Source organism: Anopheles darlingi, chromosome X (genome assembly GCF_943734745.1).
Source record: "Anopheles darlingi chromosome X, idAnoDarlMG_H_01, whole genome shotgun sequence".
Classification (NCBI taxonomy): domain Eukaryota; kingdom Metazoa; phylum Arthropoda; class Insecta; order Diptera; family Culicidae; genus Anopheles; species Anopheles darlingi.
The window spans coordinates 10,320,418-10,346,201 of record NC_064873.1 but is presented as its reverse complement, the minus strand read 5'-3'; the positions used below and the strand labels follow the sequence as shown (position 1 = coordinate 10,346,201).

The window sequence follows — 25,784 nt, the reverse complement described above, 5'->3', positions numbered from 1 at the left end:
CGTCGCCGCATCTGCTACGCACACCGCTCTCGCTTGATCTCGGCTCGGCACGCACGGCGGCTCGGTCGGGCACTCCCGGGGCGAGTGACCGGTGTTCAGTTTAGCAGAAGCGTTCGTGGTGCCAACATGTGCATGCGGGGTGCGTCGTCGTCGTTGTATCTTTAACCAACCAACCAGATTACCGGACCAGCAGCAGCAGCAGCAGCAGTGAAGAAGAAGTGCGCTAGGTAAAGTGTAGCAAAGTGGGGTGTAGGAGGGAAGGGCCATGGTCATCCCCCCTCCCCCCTCGAGGGGGGTGAGAGGGATGCACGGTTCTGCCGGCGATCAATCCATCGATTTCGATCGATTTCGGTGCGGCGGCGAACCCGCGAACTTCGCGAACGGCTCTCCAGGACATCAGCCCGGGAAGCATCACATCCAGCAGCAGCATCAGCAGCATCTTCATCGGCAACAATAGTGGCCGATTGTTGTATTGTAACAACTCTACTCCAGCACCAGCAGAAACACGGGGACAAAGAGACCACCTCCGTGGTCACAAAAGAAGCAAAGTTTGCACCAATTAATGGTGCCTAATGCCCCAACTCCTAGATCCTTGCACCGTGTCTGTGTGTGTGTGTGTGTGTGTGTGTGTGTGTGTGTGTGTGTGTGTGTGTGTGTGTGTGGGTGCGCGTTGGAGCCACCAAACCTGGAGCCCGGACGCGCGATCACATCGAGCATATCTCGACGAAAAGTAGGCGGTGGCGTGGCGCAATTACGCACCACAAAAGGGGTGCAGGCGAGCGCGCGCGCCCGTGTGTGTGCGTGTCTGTGTGTGCACATGGTGAAACAAAGAGCCGCGATACCTCTCCATTCCCACCCACCCACCCATCCACCTACCCCTGGACTCTTTTGTTCGTATCCAAGGAAGGGGTCTTGAAACGGAATTCGGTGGAAGTTTGCAGAATTGCTCCTGCTGCTGCTGTGTGGTGCGGGGTATGCTGGAGGCTGCTGGTGTAGTTCCGTGGGCCTCTAGAGACCTCTATCAATAGAAGCGAGTGCAAGAGAGAGACGAGAGGGAGAGCTGTTTGAGAATTCTTCCAGTGCATTCGCACCTTTCTTCAGTCAACCATAATTCAAAAGAATCAGCGATCAGAAAGCGCTGTGCGTGTGTGTGTGTGTGTCGCTATAATCGCGGCTGGACATAATGGCTGGGTTTTGCTCCTCCTGGCCTTGAGGCCCTTGCCTATCTTTTGCTGCTTTCCAGGATACACGGGCATTTAATACCATGGATCGGGAGACTTATCAAACCATGTCGTATTCCCGGTCATTCTGATGTTACCAAACGTTTGCTTCCTTGTCGACCGAACACATGTCTAACCCCTTTTTTTCTTCTTCTCTTTTTTTCTTTCTCTCTCTCTCTCTCTCTCTCTCTCTCTCTCTTCTTTCTCCTACTCTCTCTACCCCTCTACAGATAATGTATGTAGTGACGTAGAAGGGTTAGTAGAAGCAGCAGCAGCAGCAGCAGTAACAGAGATTCGTCGCGCGATCGCGCCCAAGTGTGACTCCGATCGACCCACCGTTCTACTATCAAAATCCCAACCTTGCTGAGGAGGACCTCCCGTCTACGAGCTTCACTAGAGACAGAGAGAGAGCGAGAGAGACACCCCCTATTCAGACACCCCCAGCGTCGTCGGCAATCAACCTTCAGCAGCAAGAAAATCTGTGCCCCGCAGGACCTCCGGTGTGTGTGTGTGTGTGTGTGAGACGAATGAGTGGTGGTGAGGCGGAGGCGGCGGCGACGGTGGTGACGGTGGCACTGACGGTGGCGGTGGCGGCGGCAGCGATCGGTGTTCCGGCGTGATGACCACCGGAGTGGAAGTGGAAATGAAGCGAACGTTCCGGTTACGTCCCCGGAACTAGCCCTCTAGGAAGCTTCGCACCTCGGACCGTGTGTGTGTGCGTGTGTGCGTGCGTGTGTCCTACACATATGCGCGTGTGTGTGTGCGTTTATGTTCGTTGAGTGCGACACGGTGGCCGTCTAGTAGTAGTGTAGGATAGGGTTCAGTGTGTTGTTGTTGGTGTTTTGTGTGGTTTTGTGTGTGTGTGTGCGTGGCGTGTATAGGGCCGACGAGGGGAGAGGGACCCACCACTGATCCTAGCGTCCTAGGGCCGGCCGTATAGGGCCTCTACGCACCACCCGCCAGGCGTTGGCGCCAGGCAGTAGAAGATAGTTACAGTTACACCGCCAGCACCAAGATCCATCATCAATCCTGGAACTATTCGTAGCAGCAGCAGCAGCAGCAGCAGCACCAACAGCAGACCGAGCAGACACTCACACGCTCAAGCAATCTTCAATCAAAACTGCCGGGTGCCTGGGTTTGGTACACCATTCTCTATCCTCCTTTCCGTTCCGGTCCGTTCCGTTCCGTGCCGTGCCGTGCCGTGCTACCCTCCCCTTTCTTCCGGTGGTAGTAGGCTACACCACACCCCCTTCCAAATGGTGGTGGTTGTACCAAGTGTATAGTGCGGTTCAAGTGGCTTCTCAAGTGGAAGATTTGGTGGTGGGCAAAAGACGCAAACCGGAATCGGAATCGGAATCGGGATTTCCAATCGAAGCAGAAGAAGAATACGTGATAGAAGAAGAAGCAGAAGCAGAAGAAGAAGGGTCTTAGGAAGAGAGAGAGAGAGAGAAAGGAGAGAGTGCTAGTAGTAGCAGCCGAGCGGAAGCGAACGAGCGCCCCGCAGCCCCGCGTATTCCAATGGTGTCGTGCAGCGTGGCGGCGCCGACCTACTACAAAGCGGAAGGCAGTATCATGCCATCATCGACGAAGTTTACATTGCAATGTAAGTGTGCCACTAAAAAAAAAAAACTACTACTACAACTACTTGTGAACGTGTATCTACAGATACCCTGTTCCTCCCAGCCATTCCCTATCCTTCACTCATTAACGCCGTTCCCGACCGACTTCTTCTGTTGTCGAACTTCTGATCTCGAGGAACCTCGGGGAAATTGAAAGCCACCTCCAAGATATCGGACTTGGAATTGTTGTGGGACGTTATGGGGGGTGCGACAGGTGTAGCGATTTACCGCGGGGTGGTGGCACACCGAGCAACTAGCACCATCTACCCAAGATGGTGGCGCACTCGGCAAAACCCCACTGGGAACAAGGGAGTTGATAAAGAAGGAGCAGAGGGCGAAACTTTGCGGAAGAAGACGGTGTTCATCGCTTCATCTTCCACTACGGCCATAGTACTCTCTGGCACTGGACTGGACTGGACTGGACTACTGGCCGGGGGTAGGCTTCGAGGGTAGGCTACACTATCACACACCCACGGGGGATGATGTTAAAGGGGGTTCTGTTCGGGTTGGAGTTGGTTGTTTGCGGATTGGGATTGGGGTGCAGGAATGGGGCACCGTGGCCGACCATTTCCGCTCACATACACACACACACACACGCACATCCATACTATAGTAATCGTGAGTCCAGGCCTCAACCAGGCAGCAGCAGCAGCAGCAGCCGTAGCCAGCAGTTCCGATAAGATACGGTCGAGTCATCATCATCCAGGCCTTCATCCAGGCCGCTAGGCCGTGATGCTTCCTCCCATTTCCTCCTCTCGTGGCCTCCTGCTCGTACATACACGCTCGGTTCGCTCTCTCTGTCTCTCTCTCTCACACACTCACACTCCTCATCCTCACAGAGACCCTCCCAGAAGGCGCGAAACCCCTTTTTTTGTCCGTAGCACCTTGAGCACCACCGGAGCGCTTTATCGCTTGCTGGCTTCGTCGTCGTCGTCGTCGTCGTCGTGGTCGTCGTCGTTGTCGTCGTCGTCGTTTGACGCTCTGTACGCTCCTCCTCCTTCTTGGCCAACCAGAAGAAGGTGGCCTGGACGGGCGTCGTAATCCAAGGGACGCAAAGGCTCCCTGAAGGTGCTCAGCAGATAGCAGCAGCAGCAGTAACAGCAGCAGCACACCACAGGTCCATTGGCGATACGCGATACGACGGCCTGGCTGGCTACCATCTTGGATCTCTCACTCACTCGCTCGCTATTTCTCTCTCTCGCTCTCTCTCTCTCTCTCTCTCTCTCTCTCTGGCGCTGCTTTGCCGCCCCGCTGGCCCTGGTCCGCTCGAGCCGATTGTTCTTGGTCGCACGGAAGGAACCCCTTTCGTGCGGCGGAGGTCCGGGTTATCAGCACACAGGCCACAGCCACCAAACAGCCTGTACCCTCCCCCTCCTCTGTGTACCCCCTGCTCGCTAACCTCCGCACTCGGCTATCGTTATCGCGCACGCACTCACACACACACACACACATACGCCGAGTTGGAATGCCTGGGATACCTGCACTACACACTCTCGGTGCGCCCCGGGTCGCGGTGGCTACTGATAGCAATAGACGACGTACACAACACGTAGCGAGGGAGGGAGAGAGGTAGAGAGCAGCAGCAGCAGCGAGGACATGCGGAAACACGGACGAACAGGATCGGTCGTGCGGTGTCTGTGTGCCTGTGTGTGTGTGTGTGTGTGCGTTGCGTGCACGCTCATGATAGCGATCATCACACTCCGAGGAATGGGATGAACACCCTGACCTACTTCCACCACCACCAACCACCCCCTTGCCTGCCCGGGAGTTCGGATTCTACTCCCACGGATCGGATGTCCGGTTCCGGTCCGGCGTCATTCAAGCACTCCTTCACCTCGGTGTGTGCAGAGGACGGTGATCTCTCTTCCTGTGCGCGTTGTTGTTGTTGTTGTTGTTGTTGGTGCTGGTGCTGGTTGGTTGGTTGGTTTACTCCGATCGCGCTCCGAGTGCATGACGATCCCCCGTCCCGGAGGGCTGCGCTCCGATGATGTTCCTTGTCCCCGATGTCGCACGTCAGTGTTCGCACGACGCGGAATTGACGCTGTGCGTGTGTGTGTGTGTGTGTGTGAGTTTGTGTGGGCAGTCTAACCGAACGGTGGTGGCGGCGACGTTGGAGCGAAGGAGCAGCGCATAGCGCGGCAGCGATAAGGACCGTGCTCGCGGTGCTCGAGCGGTGGTCTCACAACTCGACCGGAGGCAGATTGAAAAGGGCGACCGTCCAGAGACCGCGTCCGGGCGCGTTATCAGCATCGCGCGCCCGGGCCAGCATTGGGGTAGAAAAGAAGGAGGAGGAGAAGGAGGAGGAGAAGGAGGAGGAGGAGGTCCTACCGGGACCCTCCCTGCACACCCCATCCTCTCTCTCTCTGTGGGTGACACTGCGCAGCACGGTGAGCGATATCTCTCGGGGACGGACACACACATGCATACGCAGCACTAGAGGAGGCCATGGCGAAGGGAGCCCGCGTCTGCTGCCGTCCGTCCTGACGGCCGGACCGGACCACGGAGAAGAAAGAGGCGGTGGATAGCTGGACGACAAAATGGCGTCATGGACAGAAAGACAGAAAAAAAAGGGGAAAACCCGAGCACGCAGAGCGCGGAACGTAAGAGCAAGAAAGGGCAAGAGCTATAGAGAGAAAGGGGTTGTTTTGTTGGTGGAAGGGAAAAAAATGTGTGGCGAGGTCGGCAGGCATACACACACGCCACTCACACGGACGGACGGACTCGGACCAACCTCGGGGTCTGATCTGATCTGATCTGGCAGTCGACTAATGATGGCTGTTTTGCATCGTTTTGTTTTTTCGCTTGCATTTCGAGGCCACTCGCAATAGGGGAGGAGAAGAGGAGACAACACACACACACACACGCGTACAGGGGAGCGAGTAGGTGGAGGAGAGGAGTGCCGGCGACTGAGTCGCCTAGGACCGCGATAATGCGTCCGTCCCGGTTGTGGTGCCGGTTTCGTGGAACGAAGTAGTCGAAGTAGTACACTCCACTATCGCCCAGACCCCGGCCCCAGGCCCCCCGGGCAGATGAGTCTCTCTGGACACAACAACAACAACAACAACAACAACACCTCTCTAATGCGATGCAGGAGCAGCAATTCAACAATATATAATCGAGTTGAATTGACACACAGGGTCCCACTAACTATCATTCAAGATTTTTGTCAGACACACCCTCACACACACACACACACACACACACACACATCACCTGGACCTGAACGACGGAGGAAAAGTCACAGGATCCTCCGGGTAAGCCCATCCCAGGCCCGGCAGAAGAGGTAGAGCTAACGAGCTACTCTTTGTATTCCTGTCGTCGGTCGTCGTCGGTGTTCGGCTTGCGCCGGAGCCCGAGCCACCCGGTGTGAGTGTGTGTGTATGTGTGTACCAGCACCTGGCGACCGTTCGGGGAGACGGAAGGATTTGGGGATGGAAAATTGGGGCGAACGAGAGCGACAGAGAGAGAGAGAGCGAGAGAGACAAAGTGAGGAGAAGTGCAGGTAGAGGGAAGGTAGAGTAGTCGAACCGAATGGGCGGTGCCCGGTGTGTGTGTGTGTGCGAGTGTCGGTATAGTCGCCAAATAATCGCGCGGGGCTGTTATAGCTGAGCATGTGCACTAGTAGCGACTAGTACACCGAAACCGAAACCGAAACCGGACGACCGACACTCTTAGACCGACGCGACAGGCCAGAGCACTAGTGCAGCCACTAGTGTACAGTGCTATCTATAGACTATGGTAGGTGGCGGCGCATTGCGCGCGATGGACGCACGCACGCACGCACGCACGCGATGTTCGCCATGACCCGTTCATGGTGCTCAATGGCGTCCATGGGCCTGGCCCGCTCTTTGGTGTTGCAAATATCCCGGGGAGGTCAGGAGGCACTGCCTGGGCTGGCGCCAGTCGAATGTTCGACCGTTTGAAAGTCACTAAAACAGTAAACAAATACTAGCTACTGAACCTACTGCAAAACCTAGCAGTTCGGATATAGGATTGTGATACGATTGATCGGCGGGATCGGTGGATCGGAAACCCTGTTGTGTAGTGGACGCCATCTTTTTCTAGTTATTATTGCAACATTATAGAGGTTTTAGAACGCTTTTGCACACTAGCACACCTCCACAAAGTACGCGACGGGGGTTTAGCGCGGAATGCGGAATTGATCGGCTGGACTGGACCAACAATCAACCGGGAGAAAGAGAGAGAGGGATCACAGTTACATATACACAGCCCAGCAGCAGCAGCAGCAGCAAGTACAGCAAGCCTCTCGGTGTGCTGTCTCGGAACTTGTTTGGTGCCATGACCGCGATGACTCACCCCGCGATCCAAGTAACATCCCAGGGACCGGGACTGACAGAGGGCGCAGGGGTGGGGTGAGAAGTACGCGAATTGATAAAGCCCTGACGCTCCGGTGGTTTCCGGGAACAGCGAGAGGAGCTAGCGTCCGTGCCGTGTGAAGTGAGGAGAGATGCAAGAACATCGCCGCCACCGCGCGTAATCACATCTCGATCGACCTTTCGGAGGAAAAAAAAACTCCCTCTCCCGAAGACTAATCAAGTGCCTTGTACTGTGTGCTACGTGCGTGTGTATGTGTCTGTGTGTGTATGTGTGTATGTGCGTGTGCTGCAATCAAATCCCCCTCTCCCATCCCCACAAAACTCCCATCCCTCTCCGGGGATCCACACGGTCCTACAGTCTAAGCATGCAGCCAGCAGCGCGCTCCTATAAGGTGATGTACATGTAAAGACATAGTCTTCGGAGCAGCAGCATGCGCTACGACGGTGTACTATAGGGTGGTATACATATGGACCAACTCAACGCGTGCTGCAGTATGTGGAAAAGACGTGGAAAACGCTTTCTCACTCACAACACGCAACACAACACAGGGTTGCAACAATGTCCATGAGTGCGTATAGTTTGTGTGTACATGATTTACAGTGTCGGTTAGGTGTACCAGCCCCTAACCGCGGCGTTTAACTGCGTAATGTGATGCTTAGGTGTAGTGTACCATCCACACAGCGCACGGCACGGCACACGGTTCATGATTGTTGGTGTTACGCAACGACGTGGCAATGCCTAACATTCACGGCGCAATTCACGGCAGCGGCGACGACCTCCGCCGTCGTCGTCGTTTGTGATGTGCCGCCGCCATCTTGAGCTGTGTAGTACGTAGTAGTAGTAGTCGTACGTCTTGCCGTTCCTTTGCCGTTAGTGCTGCCACCCTGGCGTTAGAAATAGTAGACACGAACGACGACGAGCGAAAGTATAAGAAGCACGTTCTCGTAGGATCGGAGATACTCTATCCCCTTAGTGCAGGTGACCTTTGCGACCTTACTGCAAAGCCTTTTGCCCTCTAGGACAGGACAGGCACCTGCCTTTTGCCCTCTAGGACAGTCTGTCTTCTAGCCCACTCCACACACATACAGATGCTGGTCAAGTGCCCGTGAGTGCGTAATGCGCGCTCCTTGCCCGTGTTTCCGTATCATCCTGGAGGAGGTGAGCAGGCTCTGACGTCACCGGCACCTGAACAACAACACACACATTCCTTTTGTGCGACAACCTCCCGTTTGCTGTGCACGCGATGAGTGTTCCAGTGACCTCAGGGACATCAGGTGACCGTGTTGTGTGTGTGTGTAGCCTGTGAGCGGAGTCAGTGAGTCATGGGCACAAAAACAATACCACCTCACCGCACCACTCTCTGCATTAGTCAGTACAAGCAGTGTCCACAAGCCACTTGACTTGACTGTGTGACTGTTTGTTCTTGTGTAAAATCTCGTCGTAGCGAGCGGGGCGCACGTATTGAGGCTCCAAGGATAACGTTACGCACACAGCATTATCACACGAGGAACAGGGAGGGGGAGGGGATGCTTGGGGTTCGGTGCAAGGGTGCGATAGTCCCTCCTATACCTCCTATACCTATACGCGCGACGCGCTGACGTCTGACGAAGGGGGCGCCCCACAATCTTGCTGCGTCAACAACACTACTGCTGGCGTGTGTAACGGCCGCCATTGCGGGTATAGGTATGACCGCGCTCCTTGGGCCTACCCTCCCCCCCTCCCCGGTCCACTCCCTTACCTCGTGTCGATCACCTTGAATCGGTTCCGTTCCGTTTTCATTTGTTTTTCCCATCTTCTAACCTACATTTCTTATCACTGCGCGTAGCAGCTTCCTCCTCCAGTGTTCAGCGTCCCTGGCGCTGCCTCCTTACTGGCAACTTACTCATTCTCTCTCTCTGTCTTTCACACACACTCAAACACATACAATCTCTCTGTTTTCATATATTTACAGTTCCTTCCCTGCCGTCCGGATTGCTCAAGGATAGTGAGAGCGATGCGCTAGCCGCCGCCGACTGCTGCGTCCAGTGCCCCCAGTGCCACCAGACCGTACGAGGGCTCGAGGTAAATGTCCTTCGCAGAATTTTTCCTGCGCAGATCGATGATCGCAAAGCACGGATCGATTCTAGTAGTAGTAGTATTGCTAGTAGAAAGTAGAATTGAGAGGAAGCAGGCCGGCCGATCAGTGTCCGATCTTACAACGTGTGTGTGTATGTGTGTGTGTGTTTCAGCCACCACTGTGCGTTATACACCTTCTCTCTATACACAGAAACATACACTCACACACGCACCGTCTACAAAACTTTTTGTGTAGATATGTCAATTTGCAATATTGCAACGAAAAGTTTCTGGAAAATTTGTGTGAGTGTGTGTGTGTGTGTGTGTGTGCTGGGGGTGCAGACCTTGTTCTGGTGCCGCTTTCTTTTTTTTCCTGTTGCGGCTAAGCTCAACAACACACGATGATCGTCGCGTCGGCGGAAACAGATGCGCTTCCGCGATTCGCGATGAGGTTTTTGGGATTTTCCCTACCCCGCACGCCCGCCCGCGCGGTGTGTGTTGTTGTTGCTGTTCTGTTGCTGTTCTGTTTGGGTTGCGCGTTTCCCGCGTTTCCCCGTCGCGCGGGTTTTTCACACGGCCCCCTTCCCTCTTTCCTTTCTTCCTTCCGCTTTTCGTTTCTCACCCTCGACAATGTACCGCTGTGTGTGTGTGTGTGTGTGTGTGTGTGTGCGCTGATGCGGGTGGGGGCGGCTGCGGTCGCAGACGGATGTTTTGCGGCCAACCAGTCTACGGCGATCGTGTATGGCGTGCGGCTCGGCGTCCTGCGTCCTACCTTCCTTTAGCCCCCGCGCACCGCGCACCATACACACACACACACTCACACGCACATGCACACACACAGCTTCCGACATATAGCCTCCGACACGAAAAAAATGACGTACGATGATAAGGAGTTAGCACCTTCAACGAGCGATAGAGAGAGAGAGAGAAAGAGAGAGAGAGAGAGAGAAAAAAAAAAGAGAGAAAGAGAAAGCGATCACTCGCACTGTAAACAGCCGCATTGACAGTAGTAACAGCAGCACCATCACCACCAGCCAGCAGGCAAGGAAACAGAAGAAGAAGAAGAACAAAAAAAAAGAAGCGACAGGGGCCGCAAACGACATGACCGGATGTGGTACCGGATTAGAAAGAGGCTGTGCGTTGGAGGAGGATGAGAGAGGGAGGGGGACCATAAAAAATAGGTGAAGGAGGAGAGCCGGTGCTGGTGCGCGGGCCGCGGTAGTGGGATTGGAATGTGTGACAGATTATGCGCGCGAGGGGGGGTGCGCGTGGTGGTAGGGAAGAGGGGGATGGGGCGCTCAATAGGCCACGTCACGATTGCCGTCACTGCCGGCACCATCGTCTCGGAACGGGCGGGGCGGAATGACGAAGGGTAGGAAAAGGGTGGGGCACGCTATCTTCTGGCGTTCCCTCCTCCCCCCTCCACCCTTTCTTTCTGTCCCCTTCCACCTCCTTAAATGTATGTAACTGATCGCGCCGCTCTGATTCTCTGAGCATCGGAATCGGAACATGATGGTCTGTGTGGTTCTAGCAGAGGCTCTGGTTATTCCACGCTCTACATTAGGTCATCCAGTAACTACCACCACCACCATATTCACTGTCTCATCATCTTCCTTGATTGATACCACCCTCCACCACGTCAACCATCAGGAGCGCTGCTGGAGCCACCAACCAGGGCCGAGAAAAGGGATATGGTTGTAGATTTGCAATTCCGCACTTGATTCATGCTGCAAGAGACACTTTGGTGATTCAAGCAAGCTAGTACTCACACACACACACACACACACACACACACACACACACACACACACACACACACACACACACACACACACACACGCAGATACACACACAGGCGATGCAATTGGTGAGGGACGAGGGTTGATGATCGGCACTAAATCAATCAGTTCCAACGATCAGACGGGAGAGAGAGAGAGAGCGTGTGCTTCATAGCACCCAGCAGCAGCAGCAGCAGCAGCAGCAGCAGATGGCATCGCTCTACGTGCGAGCGATCGAGTAAAATGTCATCGCTAGAATGGTTTTCATGTGAGCATTTCATCGCAGAACCCGACCTCACTGGAAGGACTACTGCGCCTGGGGCACCTGGCAGCAGCTGTAGCGGTCTCGTGTGTTGATAAAACATTGTTTGGCTTATAGGCAAAAAAACACTATTCACGCTCAACATGGCATGGGAAACGACTTCAAAAAGCAACCATTTGTCGGTGGCTTACGGCTGGCTGCAAACGCCGGTCGCGGATGCGGAACGTTCCGTGTCGGCCAAATGGGGTCCGTAACTCCCAAGAACTTCAAAAAGTATCGTGAAAATTGTGATGTAGTTGGGTGACCGCAAAATGCAAGGTGCGCGAGTTAGCCAAGAGAATGAACTTATCAACCTGGCAATTCATTTACTATTTTTGATCAAAAATCGGTTATGAAAATGGGTTTTTTTTTTCTTTCACACATTGGGTGCCGCATTTGCTCAGTAAGGAAGAAAATCGTTTTTAGTTTTAGTTAGAAAATTAGCTAGAGAGAAATTTTGGAACAAAATTTTGGGCGGCATTGGAATGATTACACTTAAAGGAGATTATGTTGATGAACACTGACGAATTTTGCCGATCAATTAATGGATTGAAATTTCACAAACCAGGCAATGAAATTGATATGAGGCCGGCTGATTGATGCCCTACCGATCCATCATCCGATCAATATTCGGGGATTTGCTTTTTCGTCTTCAATATATTTCAAAACTCTAAGGACAACCAATTTTAGCGACGAGCGCCAATCAATTCAACCTCCAAAATGTACACTGCATCAATTATATCTAACACTAACTGGGCACGATCGATAACTACCTTTCATTGAAGTTCTCTTGCAGCTCTCGAGTAAATTTGCAAATCGCCGCTTTGTTTTACTGTTTGAGCGCACAAACCCTTTTTATTACCCATCTCGGTATAAACAAGCGATCTAAATGCGCTCGGCGTTCCTTCCCATAGCACATTTTTGTTTTTAAAGTGGTTTAACTAAACAAACTCGAAGTCATGCTGCGCTCTCGCTGCTATTTGAACCAACGGGCCCACCCCACATTTGGGGGTTTGGTTTCGGTTTCTGCGACCGGGTTTTTGCACGCTAGTGCTGCTGCTTCGCTTCCATGATTCATTTTGGCGGCATTTTGTTTACGTTGCCCCCCGTTTCAATCGTTCCACCAGAAATTATGAACTTCTTCTTCTTCTTCTTCTTCTTCTTCTTCTTCTTCTTCTTCTTCTTCGTCGTCGTCGTCGTCGTCGTCGTCGTCGTCGTCGTCGTCGTCGTCGTCGTCGTCGTCGTCGTCGTCGTCGTCGTCGTCGTCGATTCGATTGCAGCTCTGCAGTACTTTAGCAGTAGTAATTCAATGACAGTTTGTAGAGTGGGTTAAAATATGACGCTGCACGGAATTGCAGCGTTTAAGCTGCTTTCACATCGAGCGCGTTTAAACGCCACTAATAGACGCAGCAGGTTTTTTGACGCAGAAAACACGGTTGTATCACATCAAAATATATGGAAGTGTTCACGCAACGCACCGAAAGCTATTTTTTTGAGCTTTTGAAGAGCTTAAAAGTTGGCGTTTTTTTTCGGATCTGTCTTTTTTTCGGATTGTGGCAGGTTCTGAGCCGACTGTAGCAGGCTACGCAAGCAAGCCTGCGTTACCCTTTGGTTTTGCAATTTGTTTTGGCAGGAATGTGTTGAAATCCGGGTAATAACTGTTTTGCGTGAAGATTAAACTATTTATCATGATTTGATAAGGTGGCAGTAGTGATATGGTGCTATTTTTCGTCTATTTTAAATCGACCTTCGCGCAACCTAGGTGTGAACAATAAATTAAGCTTTTGCGTCAAAAAACGCCAACTTTGGCGTTTTTAAAAACGCGCTCGATGTGAAAGCAGCTTTAATCGTTGAAAACGTGTACCTGTAAGTTGTAGTTTAGGATGTGCAACTTACCTACTGATCCGGGCGCTGTAACCGGATAATCGTTAGATTTTTTTTTCGATCCTTGCAACCCGTTGCGGGTTCGCTTTTGCCTTTTCAAAATTCAAAATGGCGCATCGCGAAATGCAACCTAATGGCGGCCACCGTCTTCGGCTTCGTTCCAGGTGCTTAAGGATCACATCCGTGCCCAGCACAGCAACGGAGGCAGTGAGGTAACGGAGGTGGAGCTCAACGGCAGCAACGGGCCGCCGCCGCCGCCTTGTGGTCCGGCAACCGGCGACGGTGGTTGCAGCAGTAGCCGCAGCCGCAGCACCAGCAGCAGCAGCAGTAGCAGCGAACCGGATGACAACGCCATCGAGGAAGAGGACGACGTGGCCGTCGAAGTGGACGGTGGTGGTGTTGTTGGTGGTGTTGGTGGTGTTGGTGTTGCAGGTGAAGACACCACCGGTCAGCGTCGCCTCGGACCGTTGGAGCTGGAACTGACACGGCCTAGCCGTGCTAGTGGCGATCTCGTCGGTAGCCGGCTGCAGGCCAAGTGCATCAGCTTGCTCCAGCGCCAGCAGGAACAGCAACAGCTCCGTCAATCCAACCAACAGCAACAGCAGCAGCAGCAGCAGCAGCAACAGCGGCAGCTACTAGAACAAGACCACGATCACCCAGAGAGTGGCGGTGAAGGTAGCGGCGGAACCATTGCGACACCACCGTCACCACCACCGCTCCACGACACCAGTGGTCTCGGTGACGGCCGAATGGATACGCACCACCGGTACGCCCTATCGCCGGTTCCCGGGCAGCAGCACGGCGTCGGCGTCGGCGGCGCCACAACGGGTTACCCCGATCCGTCGTCGTACGGGCGCAACTCGCTGGTGGTCAGCCCGGCCCGCAGTGGCAGCAGCAACGCCAGCAGTGCCGCCAGCTTCCCGCTCGAAACCCGCTCGAAGGAAGCCGCCGCCGCCGCCGCCGCTGATATGCTGTACCTGTGCGCCCAGTGTCCGGCAACCTTCGTCAGCCGGGATCAGTACGATAGGCACGAGCTACATCATACCGCCTCCGCCGTCGTGGTGAGTAGCACACTATTTTTTGTTTTTTTTTTCCTCACAAACATGGCACGCAAATCTCGAGGTTAATCAATCCATAGCCCCAAAGGGACAGTGTGTGCGTGTGTGTGTGTGTGTGTGTGTGTGTGTGTGTGTGTGTGTGTGTGTGTGTGTGTGTGTGTGTGTGTGTGTGTGTGTAAAGGGGGGGGGGGGGGGTCGAGGCACTAGAGTTAATCAACAACCAGATTCGTTGGAATTGGAATCTCCCTCTCTGCGGAACCTTGCGTCACTGACGGCCCAGAGGGAAAGTAAGTGTGTGTGTTTTTATGTGTGTGTGTATGTGTGTGTACACTATGCATACACGTTTCCGCTGCTTCCGGATGTGAAAATGGCTCAAAGGGATCTAGAGATCTATCTGCTATAGTAGCGCGTTGCGGTTCATCTTCCACCGTTCCGACCGTTGCAGCGATCGACGCTCGTGTTTTGTGAGGTTAGGTTTTGCGATGCTGCGGTTTTGCGAAGCCTGCATTCATACGCCTTCGCCTGTAGATGTTGCCCCATTGGGAACATCTCCTTTTGGGTCCGTTCCGCCATTTCGGATACGAGAAGTTGTTGGAGATGTACCACCGCCAATCAGCTCTAACGGTTGATACGCAGCCAAGCAGAACAAGAGCTAAGACCCAAAGAGGCATATGATGGCGGCGTGTGCTCTTTCTCTCTCGCTCTCTATCTCTCTAATGATGGTGCCAGAGACCGGACATACACATGCAACGTGCGTACACACAGAGCAATAAACCCAATAAAAACAGAATCTTCCATCGAACCTTCCCCCGGGTTTTCCCGGCCAGTCGCCAACCCCCCACCCCCAACCCCCTTCCCTGTATCATGACCGCGCACGTCCAAGCTTCCTGGCTATCTTCTCAAAGCAGACCCAGCCGCACGCTTTTGCCGCGTTGTGCGTTATATCTCTAAGTATTGTCTGTCTGTGTGTACGTGTGTGTGTGTGTGTGTGTGTGTATGCTCCCAGAAGACTATGAAGTTGTGCACGCAAATCAGCGCGTTCTATTGCTTGTACGGCGTCATTACTACAGCAACGGCGTAGCGATCGGATGAGAGAGAGAGAGAAAGAGACAGGGAGAGAGATAGTGCACGATGGATGGACTTATATTTATATGTGTATTGAAGAGCAATAGGAAGAAAGGAAGGAAGGAAGGAAGTCGCGTCTGGTGAGACGCAACGTCAGGGATCCTCTAATAGGAGAGAAAAAAAGAGAGTGAGAGAGAGAGATACAGAGAGAGAGAGGAGCTTAAAGTAAGAGCAGGAGCGCGCGCGAACCGTGTGATGGTGGTTTGGGTTGGCCTTTTTTTATTTTTAAACCAATTCTTCGGGACCACCATTACACACCCTGCGTCGTATCCTCCTACCGTGTTGTGCATATCTTCTTCTTCTTCTTCTTCTTCTTCTTCTTCTTCTTCTTCTTCTTCTTCTTCATCTCTTCTTCTTCTTCTTCCTCCGTTTGCCTCGCCATCATCACCATCACACGGCGCGGTTTGTGACCATGTGTGTGTCCTCCAAAAATGGAATGGTGTATCGTGAACATCTGCTTTACCCCCTCCCAACACCACCACCAGCACCACCGACGCTCTGGCGTTATATAGCGCTGGCAGTAGACGGCAACAATAGAACAGTGCAAGGCAGCGAGCGACTCTCGCGACTCTCGAAGGAGACACGAGGTCTTGTCTACACAGAAGCGAGGGGAGAAGCAAATGCCACGGGGATTGTTGTCTGCGGGCATATATTAGAGAGGCTACTACCTGCTCTCTTACCTTCCTTGTGGTCCCCAGATTTGTTTTCGAGTGCTCGGCTCGGCTCGGTTCGGTCGAGAGATGCGATGGATTGGATGCACTCGCGTTCGAGTGCTTGCGGCGTCGGTCTGGTTAAGGCCGCTTCAGAGCCGTTTCAGAGCCGTTCGCCCTCCCTGGTGGATCTGGTGCAGGTGGTGGTCTGTGTTCCAGAACACAAGAACGGTGCCATTTCAGGTGCCATTTTCACGGCGAGGCCAGACAGCTTCTTATTCAGCTGTCACACGGGCACAGGTATCATTCGGGGGGATCCACCAACCAACCGCGGGGACCGGGGGCTAATGAGTCAGTCAAGTCAAGCGCAATGTAACGATCATCCGGCTCAGGGCTAAGACAGGGCTATTAAGGCTGGCTGTGCTGTGAGTTGTCGGATTCGGATTCCTAGGGTTCCGAGGTGCCCCGAGAGGTGTGTACCTTGTCGCGTCAACGCGCACGCACACACGCACGCACGCACACATGCACGGAACACGCACCTCGGAATTGGATATTTTTACCTTGACGGCTGCTGGGGCTGGGAGGAGTCGGGTGCAGTAGTAGTAGCAGTGGAGCCACACCACCGGTATGCCCTCTCCTCGATACTACCGGGGGACGCTTACGCGGTTTCGCACATTATCCGGCATTTTCCTGCTGCCCCAGGGAGAAGACCAGCTACCACCCTCCGCCCCCCGGTATATATAGATCCTCTGTCGTGCCCAGGTCCCGAAACGACGGGGGAAACAACACCACGCACAATTAGACAGACAAGAAGGTCCCTTTTCTTCTTCTTCTTCTGATTCATTTTCTTCTTGCTCTCCTCTTCCTCCTTCTCGCTGTGCCGCGTCCACCAGAGCTGCAAGGTGTGCAACAAGCCGTTCGCCAACGTGTACCGCCTGCAGCGCCACATGATCTCGCACGACGAATCGACGCTGCTGCGCAAATTCAAATGCAACGACTGTGATAAGGCGTTCAAGTTTAAGCATCACCTGAAGGAGCACGTCCGGATCCACTCGGGCGAAAAACCGTTCGAGTGCAGCAACTGCGGCAAACGGTTCTCCCATTCCGGCTCCTACTCGAGCCACATGACATCGAAGAAGTGCATTAACATGGGCATCAAGCTGCACCATCACCATCACCACCATAACAATAACAACAGCAACAGCAGCAGCAATCGGAACCAACCGCAGGAGTTGGCGTATGGTGTAAACGCAGCTGCGGTTGCTGCTGCTACCATCAACAACAACAACAACAATAAAAATACCAGCAGCAACAGTGGCAACAGTAACAGTAATCAGAGCAACAGCAGTAGCAGCAGCAGCTGCAACAGCAACAGCAGCAACCACAGCACCAGTAGCGTCAGCAATGGCAAGAGCCTTACAGCCGCGGGTGGCAAGCAGTCGAATCGTGGCGCTACGGTGGCGGCAGCCGCCGCAGCAGCTGCCGCCCTGTACGATTGGAGTGGCATGGGAATGCTGGCGGCTGCGGCGGCCCCCGTCGTTGGCAAGGGGGGGCTACCAGCGTCGCCGACCTCATCGATCGCATCGTCCAGCTCGTCGGCGGCCGCCACCACGTCTGCCGCACACCACGGTCTCGATGCGACTGCGGCGGCGGCTGCAGCAGCAGCAGCTGTAGCGGCCGTAACCGGGGCCACCGGTCCATTACCGGCCACTAACACCGATGCGCTCTTCCCGCAACTGCTCAACAAGTACGCCCAGTCACCGTACAGTGCCATGAACCTGCTGGCTACGTTCGGTTCGGTACACCCGCTCTATTCGATGGCGATGATGGGCAACCCGGGCTACAACTTCCAGCGTCTGCTAGAGCTGTCGGCGGCTGCCCAGCAGCAGCAGCAGCAGCAGCAGACCGTCGATGCGATGGGATCAATGGTATTCGGAGCACATCAACATCAGCAGCAACAGCAGCAGCAGCAGCTGTTGCTGCAACAGGAGGAAGAAGAGGATGCGGCGGATATGCAGGAGGAAGAGGAGGATATTCCTTCGGATGCGGGCCTCCGTGTGTCGCGGGACCACGATGATCTTAAGGTTCCGCTGACTTCGCCTACACTGGCAATAAAGAACAATGGCGAAGTGCAACGGATGGACATCGATGAAGAGGATCAGCAGCAGCAGCAGCAGCAGCAGCAGCAGCAGCAGCAGCAGGTGATGATGGAAGAGCAGGAGGAGGTAGCTGTAGGTGAGACAGTTGAGCAGAGCTCGCCAGTAACGCCGAGCGGTGCTGCTACAGTGGAAGCGATGGATACGACAGGTGATGAGGCTACGGAAATGGACGAGAAGCCGGCCGTGCTACAGGCTCGACCTACGCCCAGTAGCAGCGTGGACGTCGTCATCAAACCAGAGCAGTCCGATGAGGAGCAACCGATCCAGCAACAGCAGCAGCAGCAGAAGGAGTGCGAGCAGGCCGACAACTTAGGGCGATCGATGAGCCCGTGGCCTAGTACGATCCAGCCGACCAAGCAGGAACCATCAGAGTATCCGGACGGCCCGGAGCAGCAGCATCAGCAGCAAACACACACCGACGACAATGACAATGATGGTTCCGAGGTATCGTTCGCGTCTCCGGCAGCACACAACAAGCAGCAGCAGCAGACGGTGGTAAAAGAGGAGCCAATGTGCGAGGATGCACCTCCGGATGAAATGATCGAACCATCAAGGGCGGCGGCTGGGTCGCCCTCCCTGAATTCCGGCTCTTCGGGCCCGTCGTCGGAAGCCGCCACAGCAGCAGCCGCCGCCCAGCCGCCCCTGCACTGTCTCTACTGCAACGAACAGTTCGGGCAACAGGCGGAGCTACTGCAGCATACGCAGCTGTGCTGTAAGGAGTCGTTATTGCGCAACCCGTTCGTAGCGGCAGCCGCTGTCGCAGCGAGTGCAGCGGCTGCCATGCCATTAACGGCGGCTGGCGGTGTCAACAGCAGCACCCTGCTGCACCACAGCAGTAGCGGCAGTGGCAGTGGCAGTGAGGATGATACCACCGACTACGAATGTGGTACCGGTGGACTGAAGGGGGGAAGACCAGCAGCGGCAGCAGCAGCAGCAGGTCTCGGTCTGTTCGGTGGCGCTGACTTAGCACTGTCGGGGCTCGTCGGTGCAAGTGCCAGCCTCGGCGCTAGTAGCAACAGCAGCAGCAGTACCAGCAGCACGACGAGCAGTAGCAGCAGCAGCAGCAGCACCAGCAGCAGCTGCACCGGCAGCATCATCAACGGCACCAGCAGCAGCGGTAAGGTGCGTGTCCGGACGGCCATCTCGGAGGAGCAGCAGAACGAGCTGAAGCGGTACTATGCGCGCAACAGCAAACCGAGCCGGGACGAGTTCCAGAGCATCGCCCAACACGTCAAGATGGAGGCACGGGTCGTGCAGGTTTGGTTCCAGAACAATCGATCCCGGGAGCGCAAGCTCGGGTCGGGTTCCTCGGCGACGATGACGACGGCGGCCCAGCAGCAGTATCCCGGGGGGACCGGGGCGACCAGCGGTGCACCGAGCTCACCGCTACACGCCGACCGTGCACCGTCGGTGGTGGCCGGCCACGAGACGACGGCGGCGGACCAGCCGCTCGATCTGTCCCTGAAGAAGGGGCTCGCCGGTTGCGAAGGGCTGAGCGCGACCGAGGCGGCTAGTGCCTTGCTGAGTGCCGCCAGTGATCCAGCAGCCGCCGCCCTCGGTTCACTGCCGGCAGCGTTGCTGCAGGCGGCTGGCCAGGCCGATACGATGTCCGCACTCAACGAAGCCATGAACCTGACCTTCAAGGCGTCCTGCTCACCGACCGCGTTCTACTACAATGACATCCACCCGATCCACAACAATGGGGCACACCACCAAAACCACCACCACCAGCTCGCCAGTAGTAGCAGCCCGTTAGCGCACGGCTATGGCGAGCAGTGCCGCCGGGACACACCGTCACCGCTGACTCAGCGGCATCATCATCAGCAGCAGCAGCAGCAGCCGCCGCAGCCGCCGCTGCCCATCGCATCTCAACAGCCGGCCTCGCTCGCTGCGTACACGCAAGTAGGTGGCGGTGTAGGGCAACCGGGGGCAACCGCCTCGTTTCACGATCCGTACGTAGCCGCCGCGGCCATGGGCCAGCTGTTCCGTCAGTTCTCGCCCGAACTAGCCGCCAGCGTGACCAACCTCAACAGCCTTAGTCCGAGTGCGCGGGAGCTGAGCGATGGTACGGCGGGGGGTGTTGTGGGTGCCACCACTGCCGCCGCCGCCGCCGGAGCTACTCAGATTATCGGTCCCAAGTACTACAGTGCCGCCTTCCCCGACAAGCAGCAGCTGATCCAATCGATGCTGAACGTACCGAAGCGGATGGCCTCGTACGTGTGTCATCCAACGATCGGTGGCAATGGTGGTGGTGGTGGTGGTGGCAGTGCTGGTGCTGGTGCTGCTGCTACCGGTGCTGGTGCCAACGCCACGGCCAACAAGGACTTCCCGGCACCGGATGCTGAGGGGCAGTACGTGTGCGATCAGTGTGACAAAACCTTCAGCAAGCACAGCTCGCTCCAGCGGCACAAGTACGAACACTCAGGTAAGTGTCCCGGGCGGCCAGTCAAAGTCCTTCGCCTTCAATCGCCCCGCGATTAATCCCGTCTCCCTTTCTCCCTTTTCGCACCTCCCCGATGACAGGTCAACGGCCGTACCAGTGTGTCGAGTGTCCGAAGGCGTTCAAGCACAAGCACCACCTGACCGAGCACAAGCGGCTGCACAGCGGCGAGAAGCCGTTCCAGTGCAGCAAGTGTCTGAAGCGCTTCTCGCATTCGGGCTCCTATAGCCAGCACATGAACCATCGTTACTCCTACTGCAAACCGTACAGGGAGGGCAAATAAGGCAACGAACCGGGGCGGGATATTCCGTCCCCCGGTGTGGCGCCGCCGCCGCCGCCATCGTACACTACTACGGATGAGCCGCCGCCGTCGCTGCCGCAGCATCCGTACCATCCCGCACACCATTCCCACCATCATCTGCGTCACCATTCACACCAGCTCCAGCAGCACACACATAGCTACTACCGGCGAGGAGGGGGAATGCGCCGTGGTCGGGGCCGACCGTCCGCCCAGGCATACCTTGGTCACCGCACCTTGCTCACAACAGCAACGCCACAACAGCAACTCCTACCGATACCGGTACCGAACGGTTCAACCCTAGCACCGGGCAACCTGAACCCGAACGCGAACAGCCCCTCAGCGCAGGATACGTCTACGTCGGCGTCGGCGTCGGCGGGCGTTGTCGACGTGCCATCCGCGGACCACCCGAACCATCAACACCTCCTGCACTACAGCAAGACAGCAGCAGCCCCACCGATATTACAATCTGTAGAACAACCAGTACCATCACCACCACCACCACAACTACGATCCCCACCATCACCACCACCACCACCACTACCAGGATCGGCGGCGCATCGTCTGCCCCCCCAATTGTTCCATTGCCAGCAGCAGCAGCAGCAGCAGCAGCATCCATTGTCACTTCTTGGATCGACTGACACTGCACCATACCTGAACCGGCGGCGGCTGTTCGTTGACTGTTACCTAAACACCGCCGCAGCCGCCGCTGCGACCAACAGTGGCAGAAGCAACGGCAACAACAGTAGCGGCAACAGCAGCAGCAGCAGCAGCAGCAGCAGCAGCAGTAGCAGTAGCTGTAGCAGCGGTAACACCGGACACACTTCCTTTCCACTGTTTCACGGTAACGCCGCCAGCAATGGCGTCCGCTGAGCGAGAGCGAGCGAGAGCAGGTTCCGCCATGGTCAGCTGAATCCACCGGCTGGATCTGGCAAAGGTGTGCCTCTCTAGATTTTCGTTATAGGTTTTTCGTTTTATGTTACGACGCTTATGTCGTTTTATATTGACTTACTGATTTGCGTCACCGATATAGACCTTTAGCATATAAGCAAGCATGCCCTGACACGATTTCTGACACGAAATTCAAAGTCGCACGCGAGCGAAGGGATCACAAGGAGAGGATTTCATGAGGGGCACACATGAAGCGTGAAGAGAAACGCCTTGTTTGTAATGTACATACACAACACACAGACACATATATATATATATACACACCCACACAAACACACCTACACACATACACATCCTGGGGGGGCTACGCGCAGGTGTTAGCGTCCTACATTAAGTATTTCCTACTGCACTTCGCACGCAGTAGGTTCAAAATGGACCAGATGGGTGTGCACACGAGAATACTTACACTGCTTGTTTCGTGTGTTATGTATGTATGTATGTATGTATGTATGTGTGCGTGCGTTTGTTATGTGTCTGGTAAGCGTCCAGAGCCCTATGTGAACTAGGAATCGGAAGCAAGAACTGTTATCGCAGTAACGTTGCGATGCTGCAACGTGTGTGTGTATTTTTTATTTTATAAATTTAGTATCTTTATTTTGTTTTTGTTTTAACCATGCTTTGTTCTGACAGTTTCATTATGCTTAGCTAGTGCCGATTAAGTATCCTTTTCCCTCCTCACTCTTCCTCCCACGCAAAACCACCCATCGTCTTCGCATCCTCGTACTTAACGAATGGGGTAGTGTACGCAGAGTTTGCCCAAGACGTGTATCGCCCCTCCTTCCCCACACAAGGGCGATCGAAACCTCTTATTTGTTTGTGGCATACGCTGAAATCGCATTTACTATATATTAGACGCATTATTGCTCTAGGTTTATCAATTATTACTAGCTCTTACAACGGTTTTACCATTAAATTTCTTTTATTCTTACTACGGTTAAGCTTATTATGATTGACGCTAATGGTTCCTGCGGTGCGTTCGCTGTGCGACCTGCCTATTTGCAAGCCGAACAGCGCAATGGCTAGCAAACGCATGGCGCATACACGAAGCGATGGTTAAAGGATGAAACAAGTTTTTCAAAAGTGCCACCCCCCCTCCCCCGCTTCCCCTGTCCTCTGTCTGTGTTCGTGTTGTAGTCTCGTTGCTTCCTGAAAGCGACGATGCTTTATCCTCGAAACACAATGGATTTATTTGATAATTAAAAAGAATAGTTATAATATTGTTAGATAAAACTAATCACATCGGAGGGTTGTTTGTGAAGAAGAAGAAGAAGAAAAAAAAACAAATACAGACAACCCTCGGCGCGTCCATCAAGACATTTCACTTCCCCTGTGCCGGGCAATGAATGGAAGCGGTGGCCGCTACACACACACAAACACATCTGGCGCTCGAATCTTAAAACCCGTAACAATGTATCTCATTCCTATTAAGTCTAATAATGCCTTATTGCTAGTGTTCGCGCGTCATTCGAGGAGTTACGAATTAGTCGGAATTTATTATGGACGAATGGAAATCAGTTACTTATTCTTACATTTACTATGGTTAGAGGCAGATCGTTTATGCAGTATCCGGCGTGAGTGCGGAGTGCAGAAGGATGTACAGGTCGTGCACGTCACACACAAATCGTTCACAAACTGGTGTTTGTATCAATACAACGGAAGCCACTAGTTTGAGTTTCTTTTATTGCTAGTATTGTGAAATTATAGTTTCAAGCGTTTTATATGTTTTATAACGGCACGCTACTGCCCGAATATGAGTTTCTGAGATGTGAGCGTTCTAGCGGTGTGCACCTTGCACACCGGGTTTACGTATTACGAACCAACCCAGATGGCACATTGCAGTTCGACTTTGTTTTGCATTAGTAGTATTTTATGCCATGCTGTTTGATGACTTCTAAACTTCAAAATCACTTTCAACTGTCCGTATATCCGTCATTTGTTGCCGAGGAGCGAAGGATTCGTATTAAATGCTAAATCTGTTCCGCACGTTCAATGCTGCCCTCCTGTCAAGAAGGCAAAGTGTCTTTCAACTCTCATATGTTGATCGAACGCATATGTTCTATCGTGAGTGTTTTAGTTATTGTACGGCAATGCGTATAAGAACCAAAATTGTCTAGCGCTTCATTTTCGCCGAAGAAATCAGTCCCACTAGATGCCACATATAATTCCGTGTTATGTTAAAGGCGAAATCACTCTACTCTCTGAAATACATATACATTCAACACACTCACACACACACACATAGACACACAAACTACAAGTGTACCCTATTTTGGACCAGGAAGTGTTAACAAGACAATACAAAAAATTGCGAGGATAAAGGAAATAAACTAAATTTAATAACGAGATAAAATGAGAAAATATCGTTCAAACAGCATGTTGAAGCTGTAGGCAAAAAGGAAGAAAATTCAGAAAACCAAATTATAAAAGGAAATAAAAATTTACCACGCTGTAATTAGGAAAGATCCAGCAAGAAAAACTAAAACAAACCTATCCCTTTAATCTTATCCCATTTAGCCTATAGATATTTTCTCCATTGAAATTATGCCAACACTAAGCTAAATGAATTGCAGAAAAAAAAGGAAAAAGAAAAGCAATTGTCTCACCATCCTGCAGTACGGAGCATGCGTATGAACTACATTTAATATAACAAAAACACATTGTTGATCAACACGTGGAAATTGCAGAATATCCCCCAAAAGGGTCAGTGGACCCCTAAGCTAATTCGTGCGCAGATACTGCGCTGCGCAATCAGCTGAGCGAACATAACGTCCTTTCCTTTGCTGGAGCATTCCGCCGGGGTTTGAGGAACAGAAAAAATGTCATTGTCCTCTGATAAGGTACTTGGTCTCTGTATAGGAATCCACAGCCTACTTCATTGTTATGCATTTATATGAATAATTGAATGCTAAGCTAAGCACTCAACCGGGGACCGCTGAACCAGGCAGGCCGTGGCGCCCGTCTCCTTTTTAGTTAGTGTCTCAAATCGCAACTGCAGCAAAAGCTCATGCAGCCAATGCTCCTATAGAAAGGTTTCAAACGCGGACTTAAATAAAAACAAAGAAATAATAATACTATAGATTCTTATAGCAAGTACTGCAACGAATAGTGTGGCGAGCGGCTCGGAATGGGTGTCTCGTTACACGAATACCAGTATGTAACAGAGAGTGTGATAGCGAACGATGGTGATTTAGAACAGAGGAAACAAAACAAACATTAAATACTAAACAAAATTAAGATTAGATGGAGAGAAGGAAGAGAACAGCATAATGTGCATAACGAACAAAGAAGGAAGGTTGAATATGCAAGCGCGCGGTTCGGTCTAAGGGCGGTTGTGTATTCACGAGTTATTGACTGCGATTCGATTAAGACAAACGAGATGCATTCGCTGTATTCCTGAAATGAGATATAAGGAGAGTGATTTTAAAGGCATTTGTTAGTTGTTGATTTTCACGATCGCTTTAACATACCTTGTCGATTGGGCAAAGCTTGTCCGGGCTGCATCATGTCACCTGTTTCCATTTCAATTGGTGCTTCAGTCAACTTTCCGCCACTCCGATCATCGTCCGATTTGCCAACTTTGCAGAGCTTATTGTTTACTATGGTTCTTATTTTCCCCATACGTTTGATCTACTGAATATTTCGATGCGATGCGGACGAATCTTAGTACTATTTGTAAATATTATTACTATTGCGTAGCAAACCCGACAGCATTTAACAAAAAATGGCCACTCCTTCCCCCCCGAAAAAAGGACGTGCTACCCTCACACTCAAAAATATAATTAAAAATTAAAGCAACCCCAACATCAATTTAATGAACATTCGAGCATATACTAAAAAAGAAACGTAGGCTAAGGAATTACACATTAACAAAGCACTAAACAAAGCTTCAAAGGATGAACGCTACCACG

At 53.1% G+C, this 25,784-nt stretch overlaps 1 protein-coding gene across 1 annotated transcript; it reads left to right on the top strand.

Moving 5' to 3' along the window:
• Positions 1-111: 111 nt before the first annotated feature.
• Positions 112-20,910, top strand: LOC125959351 (AF4/FMR2 family member lilli-like). Its single transcript, XM_049692207.1, has 6 exons — positions 112-227; positions 1,451-2,823; positions 9,129-9,238; positions 13,360-14,256; positions 16,922-20,612; positions 20,711-20,910. The coding sequence occupies exons 2-6, from the start codon at positions 2,739-2,741 to the stop codon at positions 20,908-20,910; spliced, it is 4,983 nt and encodes a 1,660-aa protein (XP_049548164.1). The 5' UTR covers positions 112-227; positions 1,451-2,738.
• The last annotated feature ends 4,874 nt before the right edge of the window (positions 20,911-25,784 follow it).

Excerpts from the sequence above, each read along its gene's own strand:
- LOC125959351 (XM_049692207.1), top strand. The coding sequence starts at position 2,739 with ATGGTGTCGTGCAGCGTGGCGGCGCCGACCTACTACAAAGCGGAAGGC. Across the intron at positions 2,824-9,128 it reads GACGAAGTTTACATTGCAAT|TTCCTTCCCTGCCGTCCGGA; the intron begins GTAAGTGTGCCA and ends ATATATTTACAG. Across the intron at positions 9,239-13,359 it reads AGACCGTACGAGGGCTCGAG|GTGCTTAAGGATCACATCCG; the intron begins GTAAATGTCCTT and ends GCTTCGTTCCAG.